The 13,611-nt window shown below is 57.6% G+C and overlaps 1 protein-coding gene across 2 annotated transcripts in view; it reads right to left on the bottom strand.

Annotated features, from left to right (window-relative positions):
- The window catches only part of ITGA11 (integrin subunit alpha 11), a 40,955-nt gene that overhangs the window by 8,952 nt on the left and 18,392 nt on the right, over positions 1-13,611 (bottom strand). For both annotated transcript variants that reach the window (XM_067305439.1, XM_067305438.1), the window contains exons 16-24: positions 12,848-12,958; positions 12,080-12,165; positions 9,648-9,855; positions 7,067-7,165; positions 5,206-5,282; positions 3,554-3,643; positions 2,093-2,183; positions 1,851-1,964; positions 604-690 (exon numbers count right to left, since the gene is read on the bottom strand). In XM_067305439.1, the coding sequence (XP_067161540.1) occupies positions 604-690; positions 1,851-1,964; positions 2,093-2,183; positions 3,554-3,643; positions 5,206-5,282; positions 7,067-7,165; positions 9,648-9,855; positions 12,080-12,165; positions 12,848-12,958 (963 nt within the window). The remainder of the gene's footprint in view (positions 1-603; positions 691-1,850; positions 1,965-2,092; positions 2,184-3,553; positions 3,644-5,205; positions 5,283-7,066; positions 7,166-9,647; positions 9,856-12,079; positions 12,166-12,847; positions 12,959-13,611) is intronic.

The following is a 13,611-nucleotide window of genomic DNA, read 5'->3' as shown; positions in this document are numbered from 1 at the left end:
TGCCAGCTGTGCACTCACCAGCTGTGCACCCCCCAGCTGCCAGCTGTGCACCCAGAGACGCGAGATGTGTGTCTGCCAGCTGTGCAACTGCCAGCTGTGCGCCCCCCACCTGCCAGCTGTGCGCCCAGGGATGTGGGGCGTGCACACACCTGCCAGCTGTGCACTCACCAGTTATGCACCCAGGGACGCGGGGCATACATGCAGCTGCCAGCTGTGCACTCGCCAGCTGCGCACCCCCCAGCCACCAGCTGTGCACCCAGGGATGCAGGGCATGCGTGCGCCTGCCAGCTGTGCACTCGCCAGCTGTGCACCCAGGGATGCAGGGCGTGTGTGTGCCTGCCAGCTGTGCCCTTGCCAGCTGTGCATCCCCCAGCCGCCAGCTGTGCACCCAGGGACGCGGGGCATGCATGCGCCTGCCAGCTGTGCACTCGCCAGCTGTGCACCCAGGGATGCAGGGCGTGTGTGTGCCTGCCAGCTGTGCCCTCGCCAGCTGTGCACCCCCCAGCCACCAGCTGTGCACCCAGGGATGCAGGGCATGCATGCGCCTGCCAGCTGTGCACTCGCCAGCTGTGCACCCAGGGACGCGGGGCGTGCGCGGCATACCAGGTGCGGGCTCCGGAAGAGGTCCTCCTCCGCGGGCGTGCTCCGGTAGTCGGTGGTGTTTCCCCAGATGTTGCAGGTCGTGTTCTCCTTTGCGGGGGGGGGGGGGGGGGGGGACAAGCGGGGGGGGGGGGGGCTCAGGGAGCAGCTTCGCAGCGGGGCCGCCCGAAGACCCCGCGAGCCGCGAGGGCAGCCACGGCGCACGCCGCTCCCGTGCCTCCTCCAGCACCCCCCGCACCCCCGTAGCCCCGGGGCTTTGCCGACAGCTGGAGGCAGCTCCCGGCTCGGCAGCAGGGAGCCGGGGAAGGGCTCACGGCTAAACCGAGGCGGTTTGGGCGCGCACGAGAGCGCAGCGCTCTCCTAACCAGCCTTCCGAGACTAAAACGGCGCCGTCTTCGGAGGAGCCGCGCCGGTCCGGCTCCTCGCCCGCCCCTGCAGGGACAGGGCAGAGTTATCCGCGTGGGAGCGCGCCGCTCCTCGTGGTCCGGGCTCGCGCTCCCCGCTGCGTCACACATCACGGGCTATTTCTGTTCCCTACCGAGCAAACGCTGCCCAAAAAGGAGGAGCCCGGCAGCCTCGTGCGGGAAAGTTAATTCCCGCGTTTCGTGCCTTTTCCCCAGCCGGCAGGCAGCCTCGCCTGGCACGGCGCCCCGGAGCGCTCCAGGTGCCACGGGCAGCTCGCCGGAGCTGGGGGTGCGAACCCCCCCCCCCCCCCCCCCCGCCGCTGCCCGCTGCGGAGGGCTGGGGCTCGTTGCGGAACGCGAGGCGCGCGCGGCTGCGGAGGCGGCGTGAGTCACGGCATACCTAGCGGCTCGCTCCAAGCCCTCCCGCCGCTTCCCGGCCGCTCGGGGCTCCGGTTTGTTCCAGAAAGCTAATTCTTTCAAGACCCTCAAGAATTCGTTAAACACCAGAGGGAGTTTTAGCTCTGAGAACTATTTGGACTAAACCCTTTGGCTGCTACCATTTTCCGTGTTTCCAGCCAAGCGAACGCCGAAGGGAGAAGCCCCGGGACGGCAGCACGGGCCGAGGCTTTAACACGGGCTGGGAACGGGCACACGGAAAGGAGCTACCCGCTGCGGGACGCCGCTGCCGACCTGCTTCCCGCGGCATTCGGAGCCGCTTCCCGGCCACGTTTAGGAAGCCACGGCGGCAGCTCCGTGCCCACCTCGCTGCCGGCCCCATAGGGGCTTCCCAATTCCAGGCGCTCGGCTCACGTTAATGGGGCAGGACCCCCCCCCTCCCCTTCCTACCTGGTCCGTAGCGAAATCCGTCAGCAGCAGCAGGCGATTCCCGCCTCTGGTGGCCACCGGGATGGTGAACTTGATGGTGATCCCCTCCACGGGGAAAAAGCCCAGGTTCTGCAGCTGCAAGGGCGGAGGGAGCTTTTCCCACCGTCGGCACCGGCACCGGCCCCGGGCGCGAGGGTGGCGCGGCTCCCGGCCGGGGGGGGGGGGGGGGGGCTGCTGGCGGCCGACCTCAGCCTGCTCCTCACCTTAAACGTGCAATGAAACGGGGGGCCGATGCTGTCGTATCGCTCCAGGGAGCTGTTCGACTTGACCTCGTAGTAGTCCAGGCTCGACGCCCTGCCGCGAGAGAGCAGAACAAGTCGCGTCCCCGCGCCGAGCGGCGAGGCCACCGCGGGCCACCGCGGCTCCCGGCCGCCTTGGCCCCTCTTGCAGGCGCCTTTCCCAAAGAGAGGGCTCTGTGCCCGGCCTCTTGGCGAGCGGAAACCATTCCCCGTCCGCACCTCGCGAAAACAAAAAAAAGAAAAGGGGGGGGGGGGAGGATTTTCACGCTATTCTGCTTCTGCAGTATTTTCCCCTTCATTGTATAATTTTCCTCACGTCTTTAATGTAACAGAGACATCCAAGGCCTTGATCGGTGGTTTGACTTCGCATGTAAATCTAAGTAGGTAAATCAAATTTATATTTCGCAGCTGGAGAGCAGGGGAAAGAGCCAGGAGCATCTGATCCGCGAGCTGCTGCCGGGCTGCCCCGCCGGACGGGATGGGACGGGATGGGATGGGAGCGCCATGGGAAAGCGCCGGCACGGGGCCGCGCGCTCGCCGCTGCCCGCACCTGGGGCGCGCGGCCAGAAAACCCAAACGCCCCCCAAAACCGCTCCTTCCTCTCGTCTTCCCACCATGCCCAAACGTGGGTTTTCCGTTGTTGCTTTTCTTCCAAGCTCTTCCTTCTCTGAGGAGGGTGACTCGGACTCAGAGTCCTCCCCCTCCGTAAATTACAAGCAATAAAGTGGCTTTATTTTCTGTGCCCCACTGCCTCAAGTATAAAAAAAAAAAAGAGTGGCTGAAGGCCTCCAAGACCTGGTAAGAATTACAGCAGGCGGCGCCAGGGAATGTGCTTCTCGGGGCTGCGTTTTTTTTCTTATAATCGGGTTAATAAATTATCATCTGTGCCTTCGCTGCCTGCTCTCCTTGGACAGAGGACGCACTGCACTTGGGGAAAGCGCTTCAGCTAACGTCGATGGCCCCAGCCGCCCACGCACGCCCGTCGCTGCACCTCTGGCGAGGCGGCTTTGGACGGTGCGGCTGCCGGCCCAGGCGCAGCACCGGCTAGCAGCACGCGTTACGAACATCATTATCTGCAGGAAGTAGTTTTTTCCCCTTAAAAATAAAACGGCACTCACGCGGATTTAATAACGCTTGCGTACGCTCGTGCATTGAAACGCCGTGAAATGCACAGCGCCTCACTGCTTTTCACTGCTGATTTTTCTAGGTGCATATCGAGCGTTATGCGAGCAGGCAAAAAGCGGCAAACGAGCCGTCCCTGCCGGGCTGCCGTCCGGGAGGACGCGAGGAAGGACCCGCGCTCGCTGCCGCAATTCCCTGCGGCAAATCCTGCTGCTCGGCATCGGAGCAAAAGTGCAACGCTGCAGGCAGGGGCCCGGGGAAGCTGCCCGAATCGCCCACGGCTTCCCCCCCCCGGGGTCGCACCTGGTGAAGAGCAGGTCGGCTTCGTACTTGAGGTGGAAATTCAGGAGGGCGAAATTGTCGTCCTTGGTGCTCTCGCTCTCCTCGCTGTCGCTGAAACGCAAGCAGAGCGCGGGGCGGTCAGGTCCCACGGCCGGCGGGAGAACCGGGGCACGCGGCGCCCAGCAGCACCCGCCTGGGACCCGCCGCGGGCAAAGAGCTTGCAAAAAACACGCATGCAAAGCAGCTTTTATTCTTGCAGGAAAGCAGGGGGAATCCTCCGGAGCGCGCCAGCGTCGGGCTGCTGCTCCTGGCTGCCTGGGCACCGCTGCGGGGCAGGACGGGAACACGCCAAATGGCATTTGCTGCCGGCACAGCGCCACTTGTGTGCTCTGCAACGCTCGGCCCTTTCCCCTTGGAGCCACCACGCGCCGGCGCGAGCCCACCCGCGGGACCGGGCACCGGCTGCAGCGCGCGACCGTTTCGCCGTGCTGGTGGGGGAAACCGGTGGCGCATGCGGGCTCTCGCGTTTTGGCCCCCCACGGGGGCGGTGGGAAGGATGCAAAGTGCGTGTGTGGATGCCACAGCAACCTTCTGCATGGGGAGCATCACGGACCGCACCAGGGCGAAGGAGGGACGCGGGCGACCGCGGGGGCTGGGACCCCCGGGCTGCCAAGCCGTGCAAACGCGGTCACAACCGCAGCAAGCCCTGTCTGAAACCGCGGAAAGGTTTTCTGCCCTGTGCTGCTCCTGGGGGGGCTGCTGCCCCACGTCACCCGCCTCCTCTTCCTCCGCTGCAGCCCAGCATTTCTGGTGCACGGGGGCCGTGGGGAAAGCCTCAACGAATGCTTTTTGGCAAAAGCATAGAGAGGAGCACTTTTGCTCCGTAACTTTTATTAGCCCAAGGCTGTAAACGTAGATCATTTGGAGGAAGGTTTCCGGTGCCCTCACTGGAGCGTGCAGCAGTCTCAAACCAGTCCTGCACGTGCACCAGCCCTGGCACGGAAAAGCCTTGGCCGCCCTCCGGCACGGTGATTGATGAAAATGAAGAAAAGCCCCAGTGAGATTTCACTTGGCTGTCAGGAAAATTCACCTGGGCCGGGCGAGCGAGCGAGGAGAATTTTGCAAGGGTGTTACGAGACGTTTTTTCCTGGGAACGTCTGCAGCTGGGAAAGGGGCTAGATGAAGAAGCCACGGTTAGAGGCCCTTTCCATGCAGCTGCAGAACCTGGCAGCTATGGCACAACGTTTCTATATATACAGAAAAAGTATGAATGTAAATATATAGATAAATAAAGGTAGCCTGGCTTCCAAATTCATCGCTGCATACTCCGTAATAACCAATGGCAGTCTAGTTTCCATGCAGCTATTCCCCCAGGGATGCCTCTGGAGGAAAGCCAACAGCATCACCTAAGCGTGCTAGCAGCTAGGGGAGATGGAAACCCCGGCTCCAGTCAAGGGCAACCGGAGCAGCGGCCGGTCCGTCCTCTCCAAACCCGCACCAGGGAAATGGCTCGGGCAATTGCAGAGCGGGGGCAAGCGGTGAAACCAGCAGCCGGGGAGCCGCGATGGCGCGGCAGGAGGCAGGATCGGTGCAGACAACGCCGCGTCCAGGCGGCGGAGAGAGCAGGCAAACCCATGAAAAGGGAGCAGAGAGGAAAAAATGCAACCATTAACCTGTTGGCAGTCAAGTAGATCTCCATGCTTTGAAGAAAAATCGACTTGCTGAACTCAAAATCCAGGCGAAAAGCTACCTGCAGAGATTGAGAACGGATTGGAGGGAAAAAAAATTAGGAAAAAAAGAGCGTGCCACCCAGGCGTGGAGCGGAGCTGCAGCAGCGAGCGCGTCCTCCGGCCAGCCCTGCCCCTGCCCCTGCCGCTCTCCGTGCGCCAGGCAGCGCTACGAAATGCAACGGGAGAAGCCGCAGGCTCTAGGTAGAGCCTTATCTTTCCAGTGAGAGAAGAGACCGCACCAGGACTTTTTTTCCTCTGCCTGTACGCTGTATTTTTAGCTCTTAGGCCGGAGAACAAAGCAGCCCCCCTCTAAAAGGGAAAATCCCCCGGGGTCTTGCAGCAAGGGGCCGTTAACTCCCCTCTGCAGCGCGGGGTCCGCGGCAGGGGAAGGAGCGCCGGCGAGAGAGTCCAACAACAATAAAATGTGATGAATGTCACATCTGCAAGAGCCGCGGCAATGACCTCAAACTGTCTGGGACTGCACAGCTGATTATAATATTAAAGCTCCTGCTGCTCTCGGGCCAAATTTCCATTTCCAGCTTGTCTTTGTTTTGGCAGGACCTGGACTACCTGATGCCACGCAGATGCATTCTCAGCCCTTGTAGGTCATGGGGAATCAGGCAGCTCCGTTTTCATCTACGGCCACAAGCATCCGAGACCTCTTTATTTAAACTCTAGAGAGGTGCCTGAAGCACATCCATCATTTTCAAGCTTCTGACAAGCAAAGGCTTCAAACTAACGTACTGATTTGTGCCTAGGAAAGATTTTTTTTTATCATGACCTGCTTATATTCTGCTTGTATCGCACCACTTTCCCGTGAGCATGTGGGACAGGCAGGGGGTATTTGGTAAGGGAGATGTCAGATGTTTGTGTTTACCAAGTCACGTTAGGAAAATGCACTGTAAAAAGTAAAGGTGGAAAATCCGGATCCTGAAGATCATAAAGTTGCATCTGCCATCACTCTACGGATTATCCCGTGTTCCCTGCAAGAGGGAGGCTCAGATTTGCTGGGTCTTTCACGCGGTGAGCCTGTTTCGCACAAGAGCAGTCCTAGCGACAAGGTCCTGGCTTGGCCCCATGTGACATTAGCTTGCTTTTCATCACCTTAACGCTGCATGTGATGTTTGCAAAGTATTCAGTGCTACGGAACTAAAATGGTTTTATGGCTTTTAAAAAAAAAAAAATGGTACTAAGTGAACGTGGCTTTATGCCAAGCACTGCGAAATGCTGTAAGGCGGACTGTGGTCTGGAGGATGCCACCACCCCGAGGGGGCTCGGGCAGACTTACGGGAGGGTCCGGATAGACCCCGGCTGTTCGGAGCACGAGAACTAGGAAGGTGCCCTACCTACCGGGGGAAGGTGACTCATTTTGCAAGCAAGGGAAGTCTGGTGGTAAATTACCAGCAGCGGTTCAAAGCCAACGTTAAACTGCTCCAAAGGATTAGAGTCAAATTCTTTGACTCAGAGGAGCTGGTTTTGATTTTGTGGCCTGAAGATCTCCTGGAATTCAAGGCAGCTTTTAGGCAACATCTCAGCCATCCAAGGCCCCCTAACGCGCCTTTCAAACACCAGCAAAATTGAGGAAAAAGGAAGAAATCAAGTATGTTTAAAAATCCTGCTCAAGCCTCCCGCCTGCCCTTGCAAAGCCCGGTCCCGAGGGGGTGGTGGGTGCAGGGAGCAGAGCACGGGAACAGCAGGGACCCTGCTCCGCCTCGGCAGGGGGGTCCCGTCCCCACGTGGGGCAGAAAGCCCTTTCCCCCCCCGTGCACGCCACCGCTTGCAAAGCGGGAGGCAACGGCTCTACCTTGGCCTTGGCTCGGAAGAACGGGTAGCTCACGTTGCACGTTCTCTTGTTGGGATGCTTCTCCTCAGTCACGCATTCGATGTTGACGTCCGTGTCGTCCTAAAACGGGATGCAACGCGTCCGTGACCCGGGGAGCGACACCTCCCACCTCCCACGAGTCCCACGGCCGGGCTCGTTACGGACACCGGCAAACGCCCCTCTCGCGGCTCGGCAGACGGCCTGGAAAAGGTTTCAGCTTGGGGGTGGAGAGAGGAAAAAACCCTGTTTGCTGCAGGCTAAAAGTCTTTCCCGCGCCGCTTCATTTCCAGGGCCATTCCCATTTCTAACAAGCTACTTGAAGCATTCTGATTTAAATCCTGTTTAGAAATTTAACTAGAGCAATGAATGAAAAAGACCCAATAAAACTGATGGTTCTTGGCACAGTAATCGTAACGAAGAACGTTTTTCTATGATCAGGAGTCACAGGGAAGCATCAAGAAACAACACGATATATTATTCTGTACGGTCATCAGCTAAGGAGCAATATTTAATTTACTAGTCCTGACAGTTGCATTCCTGCTGCCTGGACGAGCTCCAGCTCCTCAGCTGAGCTGGGGAAGCTCTTAGCCCACTGCAAAGCGCAAAAAAAAAGAGCTTGGGCTCGCGGGGAGACCACGAACACTTCGGGCCTCTTTTCGGCTCCGTGTTGGAGCGGCTCCTGCAAGGGTCTTGGTTCGCGACGGTGCTGCTGGCCGCTGCCGCCGGACATGTCCCGGAGAGCAACCGGACCGACACGGCGCCGGCCGGGCACGAAGCCGCCAGCGGTCAGCAGCGGCACGCAGCTCTCCCCCTCGCCATCCTCCGGGAGCGTTTGCTTCCCGGGGCCGGACTGCTTCTTATTCGGGTCTCCACATGGCCTCCGGCACAAACTTCCATCCCCTCCGGTAGCCGATTTGCTTATTTAGAAGTGGCGGCAGCCAAGAACGCATCGGCAGAGCGACGTTTTTATAGCTAGCTAAAAATATTTTGTGCAAACGCCGCCGCATTGCGCTTTCTGTCACCCGGCGTGAGAGTTTTCCTCGGTTAATCTGGAGGAATCTACCAGGAAAGGCGAAGCAGCCCCCTGCATTTTTCTTCCTCTGCGGGCACCACGTCCCACAATTTTCTGCTGGCAGAGCGTTTGGAATAACAAACGCGGGATACGCGATCCGCGGCCGGTTACGGAGTCACTCGGCGGATGGAGGGAGGCTCAGCCGGATCAGCGCGTTCACCGGCAGCACGACGGGCAGCTTCCCGGCCCGGGAGCGCCGCCGGGCGCACGGTGCCCCCGGCCCTGCGAAACGGGCCCCCTCCCAGCCAAAACGGGGCACCGGCAGCCTCCCAGCTCCGGCTTCTCATCCGAGCAGGGACCAGCTCCCGGCTCCCGGGGCACCGCGGAGGTGGGAGACTAGGGATGCCCGGCTGTTTGGGAGCCAGTGATAAAGGCAGAGGAGCAGCTTCCGGAGGAGAAAAAACCTCCCTAATGAAAGGGAGGAGCTGCCCCGAGACAAGCAGTGGCAGGAGTGAAATATTTGCGAGGATTTGGGAAAGGGCGGCTCTTCCCGCGAGCGTGGTACCTGCCGCCAGCAACGAGCAACGTGCTGCGGAGCGAGGTGGAGCAAAAGGGAGATAACGGTGCAAGCAAAGAGCATCTTCTCCCGGAGGACACTCGTGTTTGCGGGAAGGGAAAGCACAGGACTGATGCACGGCAGCTCCCACGGGAAGCCAGAAGAAAGCCTTGAAACGGGGCTGCCCCTGCGCATAAAACTGTCTCATTGGAGAATTTCTGGCCACATCTAGGCTGGCCCCATCTCTGGAGCCCCAGGGGGTACCGGAGCTGGTCCCAGAAAACCTTGGCCCCACGAGGACATCCTTGCGGATCCCCTGCGGGATGGGAGGGGAGGCTGGAAGGGGTCGGGGTGGCCGAGGCGAGGTGGGAGGGCGCCCGGAGAGGCGGCGGGGGCTGGCTCGGTGCTCAGCGCTTGGTCGTGTTCCCGTTATCAGCTCATATTTTCAAGAGTTATAACTCAGCTGCAAGAATTCATCCCTGACGGGAACTTGGCGACGTGCAGCAAGTATTTTTAAGCCTCAGAAGAAAACAGAACGGGAGAATTTCATCCGCGTTTGAGAGCGAGGAAATAAAACGGGAAATAATTTCATCTGCATTTGACCTTATTTCAAGCTTTTAGAATGTTTTTGTTTCTCCAAGCTGAAGACTCCACAAATGCTTAGAAACTAACCCCCTAAATACACCTAATTTATGAGGCATAAGGAAATTATTGGGCTCTGGTTTAGGACTCTGCTTTCTCACCTAGCCAGGGTTAGGAGCTTTGGTGGAAAGCAACGGATCTCCCTTAGCAGACGTGGGCTAAATAAGACGAAGGTTTCTTCCTGCTCCCTAGCAGTGCAGCACGAGGATGCCTCCTCGAGCCCCTCGGGGACCGGCTCGACCCCTTCCCCGGGCTGCCGAGGGACCCCTCGCCGCCCCGCCGTGGCCCCCACCTTGCCACGATTCCCCCCCACCCCCTTCCCGTAATCGCGGTCTCTTGAAATACGTCTTTACCTTCTGAATCAAGCTCGCGAACTGGAGGTTTCTCGAGAACGAGATGTTGAGGACGGTGCTGTAGGCGTTCTCCCCCCTGTTCTCCAGCGTGGCCTCGACGGCCACCCTCCTCCTGGTGCTCTCGATGATGAAGATGGAGGTGTCGAAGGAGAGCGTGTAGGCTGAGCAGTCCGACGGCGACTTCCTCAGAGCCCTTCTGCAATACTCCCTGGGGCAGGAGGAGAGCGGTACGGGTGAGCGCTGCTTGCAAAACCTTGCCCAGACCCACCTGTGCCCGAGGGAGGCTTCCTCTAAGCCGTGACCCTAAGGCTTGGGGGGATTTTTATCGCGCTGCGGCCGAGCTGGCTGCTGGCAAACAACGCTCCGCAGCCCTGTTTGTACGCTCTCCGGCAGAGCGTCCTCATTTTGTAAGTCCCCTACAGCTTGCGGTAGGGTCGCCACAAATTCAGCAGCTCTCCTTATCACCAAGGCAAGGAGATAAAGAAATACACATTTGTTGCCGTGAAAGACAGTGCAATTAATTCTCTGCTCATGTGTCCGTCGTAGGCCGTGCTACCGTGAAAAGAGGAATCGTGTTTCTCACGCAGACGGGAGAGGAACGCTATTTTGCCTGCGATTCTTGGATAACGCTGCCCAGCTGCCTTGGACCCAGCTATTATCTCTTGATACAGCTGAGATTTAAGGAAAAGTGGATCTGACACCATTAACAGAGTAAAGATGACAGGTAGGTTCAGTCTGGCAGAGGTCTCTGTCCAGTTAAGTTTACCAATAGCTACACCTGGGGCCAACACAGACTCTGCAATGGCAGCAGACAAAGCACATTTCTGCAGACTTGATAGATGTTTGTGCCTTGATTTTCTATATGAAAAAGAAAAGGAAAGGAAAATGTAAAGTGCTGCACATCAGGGCTGTCTTCTACCTTTAACGGTGAAGCAGCCAGGACACCACTTTAAAGAACTAGGTCTGCTCTGACAAGTAACTTCAAAAAGTGATTTTCTCAGCAAAATAACCTCTATATTGGTTTCTCTTGTAGGGTGTGATCCAAAGTCCACTAATGCCGGCAGGAAAGCTCCACGAGCTTTGGGAGAAACTGGATTAGAGGCCTGCCACACCGGTAGACCACAGCGGCTGCCCATCATTTATCCGTAGGGCTCTAGCCACTAAGATATATAAATAATCCTCCACCTACAGCTCCCGTCAAACACTGAGCCCACAGCTCAGCCAGGAGCGCTGGACGCACGCGGGTCCCCAAAGCCAAAGGATGCGCCACGCAGTCCGGGCTGTGCTCCGGGTCTCGCCCCAGGACCGAGAGCTTTACAAGAGACACGGAGCAATAAGTGCTGTATTACGGAAAACGAGCAAGCTTCAGGTGGCAGCGCTGGCCGTGGGTGCAGAGCCCGCTGCCATCAGTGGGAGCCAGAGCGTCGGGCTCTGACGTTCCTCCTGGATAACCTTTACCGGGAAGCACTTTGAGCGATCAGACGTAGCGTACAATTACTTCTGCTGCATGAGTTAAGGCTGTAATTGCCAAGCGGGTAACGCCAGCCTTGCATTTATTCCCCCTGTTATTTGCTGATTTGTCTCCCTGGGGCTCATCACCATGGCATCCAATATTAGTTGTTTTGTGGATTCCCTGAGAAACCACCCATCTGTGCCAAGCAGGCAGGGAACTTGGCAGGGAGGATGGCAAGTTGTTAGTCTTTGCTAGGAGCAGAGAGAGAGTAAAGCAAAACAAAAACAAAACAAAAAAAACCCCCCAAAACAAAGGAAAAACCCAACATGCAGAAGGCACTGAATACGTAGACTGAAAAACTCCGCAATTACTAAAGCCCCAGATGATCACTCGTGGTGGGTGAGCAGCCTCGCACGTTTACGGCAGGCTCCGACTCCCTACCCAGCTGTGATGCCGTTTTGTACCCTGCCGCTTTTCTCTCTGGAGTCCGGACAGATCCGGCGAGTGTCCCAGCCTCTCCGCGCTAATGCTGAAGAGCGGAGAAGTTCAGCCAGTCTGTGCTCGGCACGTGGTGACCCTCGGGGATGGGGCGAGATGTGCGCTGGGAGCCCAAACTAACAGGGACAAAAGTGAAAGCATCTCTGCAGAGAGCGAAGCGTCGCAGCTAGGGGGAACAAAAGCTCACGATATTGTGACAAGCCCTTAAGAAATAAATGCAAGTTCTGCACAGAAGATAAAGAAGATTTTTGTGATTCATTGGGCCAGACTTTGCTCTTTGTTATGATGGATTTCATCGCCAGCTCACACACGTGTACTTGCTGGGCATGGAGGAGATGCAATTAAGGCCAGTGCAAAAGCAAAGGTGAAAAGGGAAACCAGCATATAGGGACAAACCCTCCGTAGCCCCAACGCGGTTGGGTTTCAGAGACGGTTTGTGGCACTGGCTAGGAGGACGCTCTGCCCCAGGCGACCGACTCACATGGCACTTGGAACGTCGCTTCTGGCGTCCAGGACCAGGTCAGGGACGCAGTGCTCATCCTCGTTGCACCCGTTCCAGAAAGGCACCTGAGGGGAACGGCAAGAAGAGCTCAGCGACGCTTTGCGCTCCGCGTTACATGCCCAAGAGAACCGGCACGTGCAGTGATCCTCAGGCTGCAGAGGATACCAAAAAGCCCCGCAGCTTCCAAACTTAAGTCCATGTGACTTATACAATAAACAGCACACACGTAATACGTTACCATCATGGGAGAGTTTGGGAATTAAGGCCCCAAGATAAAGATGGAAGTGTTACATTCAGAAAGAAATCTGCTAACCAAATTTACCACCGAATTGCCTTTTTAATTCCAACTACAGACACCAATATCCTCTAGAATCATTTGAAACTATCCAGCTTCCACATTAATCACGCTTGAAACGCATCCACCCTTCATCCACTAAGCTCTCATCTTTAACTTCTGCTTAAAGCCAGCTCTCGGGGAAGGCCAGGGGTCACCTCCTGCCCCAGGGAAGCGTTGCACACGCGGCGGTCAGCAAGCCCGCTTGTTTAGCACGATGGTGGGGCAGGGAAGGGGCTGTGTCTCCAGCTGAAATTCCCAAGGGAGGGATTATGCAGTTATGCAGTTCCCAGCCTCCCTTGGCGGCGAGATCCCCAGGGAAAAGGTGCCTGCGGAGGTCAGTACAAACTATCGCCGTGACCCATTCTGCACCATCCTGTGCCCGCTGCTGTCGCCCAAGCACTGCTACGTACCGAGACCTTGAGTGAAGTCGGCCAGCCGTCATCCAGCATGGGACCGTCTTCAGGGCTCACCAGGTCGTAGTCTATGGAAAACGTCACCGGCTTCACATAGTCAGCTGTGTCCTACAGCAGATAAGAGACGTCGTTAAAAAAGGCAGGACTCCAGCGTGCGAAGGGCAGCTGAGTCAGAGAGCAAAGCAAGGCAGAATCACAGGTGTGCTCGACTGCGTCATGAAATAAAAGCTGTGCGGTTTGGTACATCTGGTACGTAATCATCTTATCTCTCCAGCTAATCTTTACACAGGGACAGAGGCGACGCGGACTCAGGGGTGCTGTACAACGCCCAGCTGCGCGTGTCTGACGGCGCAAGAAACGCTTTGTCCTGGAGATGCTGGCTCTGAAAAGGCGGATGCTCCGAGGGGGATGCAACTCCAGGCCACGTTGCCCGGGCAGATGGAGCTGTCCCGGCAATCCTTACCTGGGACTTACTGGGCCAGTGACAAAGGTGCACCTTTCCCATAGCTGCGTAAACCATTTTCATGTGTCAGCCTAGCTGTGCGCAGTGCATCTAGCTGCTCCGAAGCGAGATGCTTCCTAGGCTAAATCACAAGCTCAGTCTCAAACTTCAGAATCAAATTTCCCAGAAGTTCAGGGCAGTTCAGGCTGGGGTTTGAGGCTGAGCCAGTCTGGCAGCACAGCCCTCTCTGGCCTCCGAAGAATTCTCATCATTCGCTGGGAATGCTCGATTTTGGCCAGGTCTGTGCATCAACTGTTCC

Source organism: Apteryx mantelli, chromosome 15 (genome assembly GCF_036417845.1).
Source record: "Apteryx mantelli isolate bAptMan1 chromosome 15, bAptMan1.hap1, whole genome shotgun sequence".
NCBI lineage: Eukaryota > Metazoa > Chordata > Aves > Apterygiformes > Apterygidae > Apteryx > Apteryx mantelli.
This window is presented reverse-complemented; position numbering and strand designations above follow the sequence as displayed.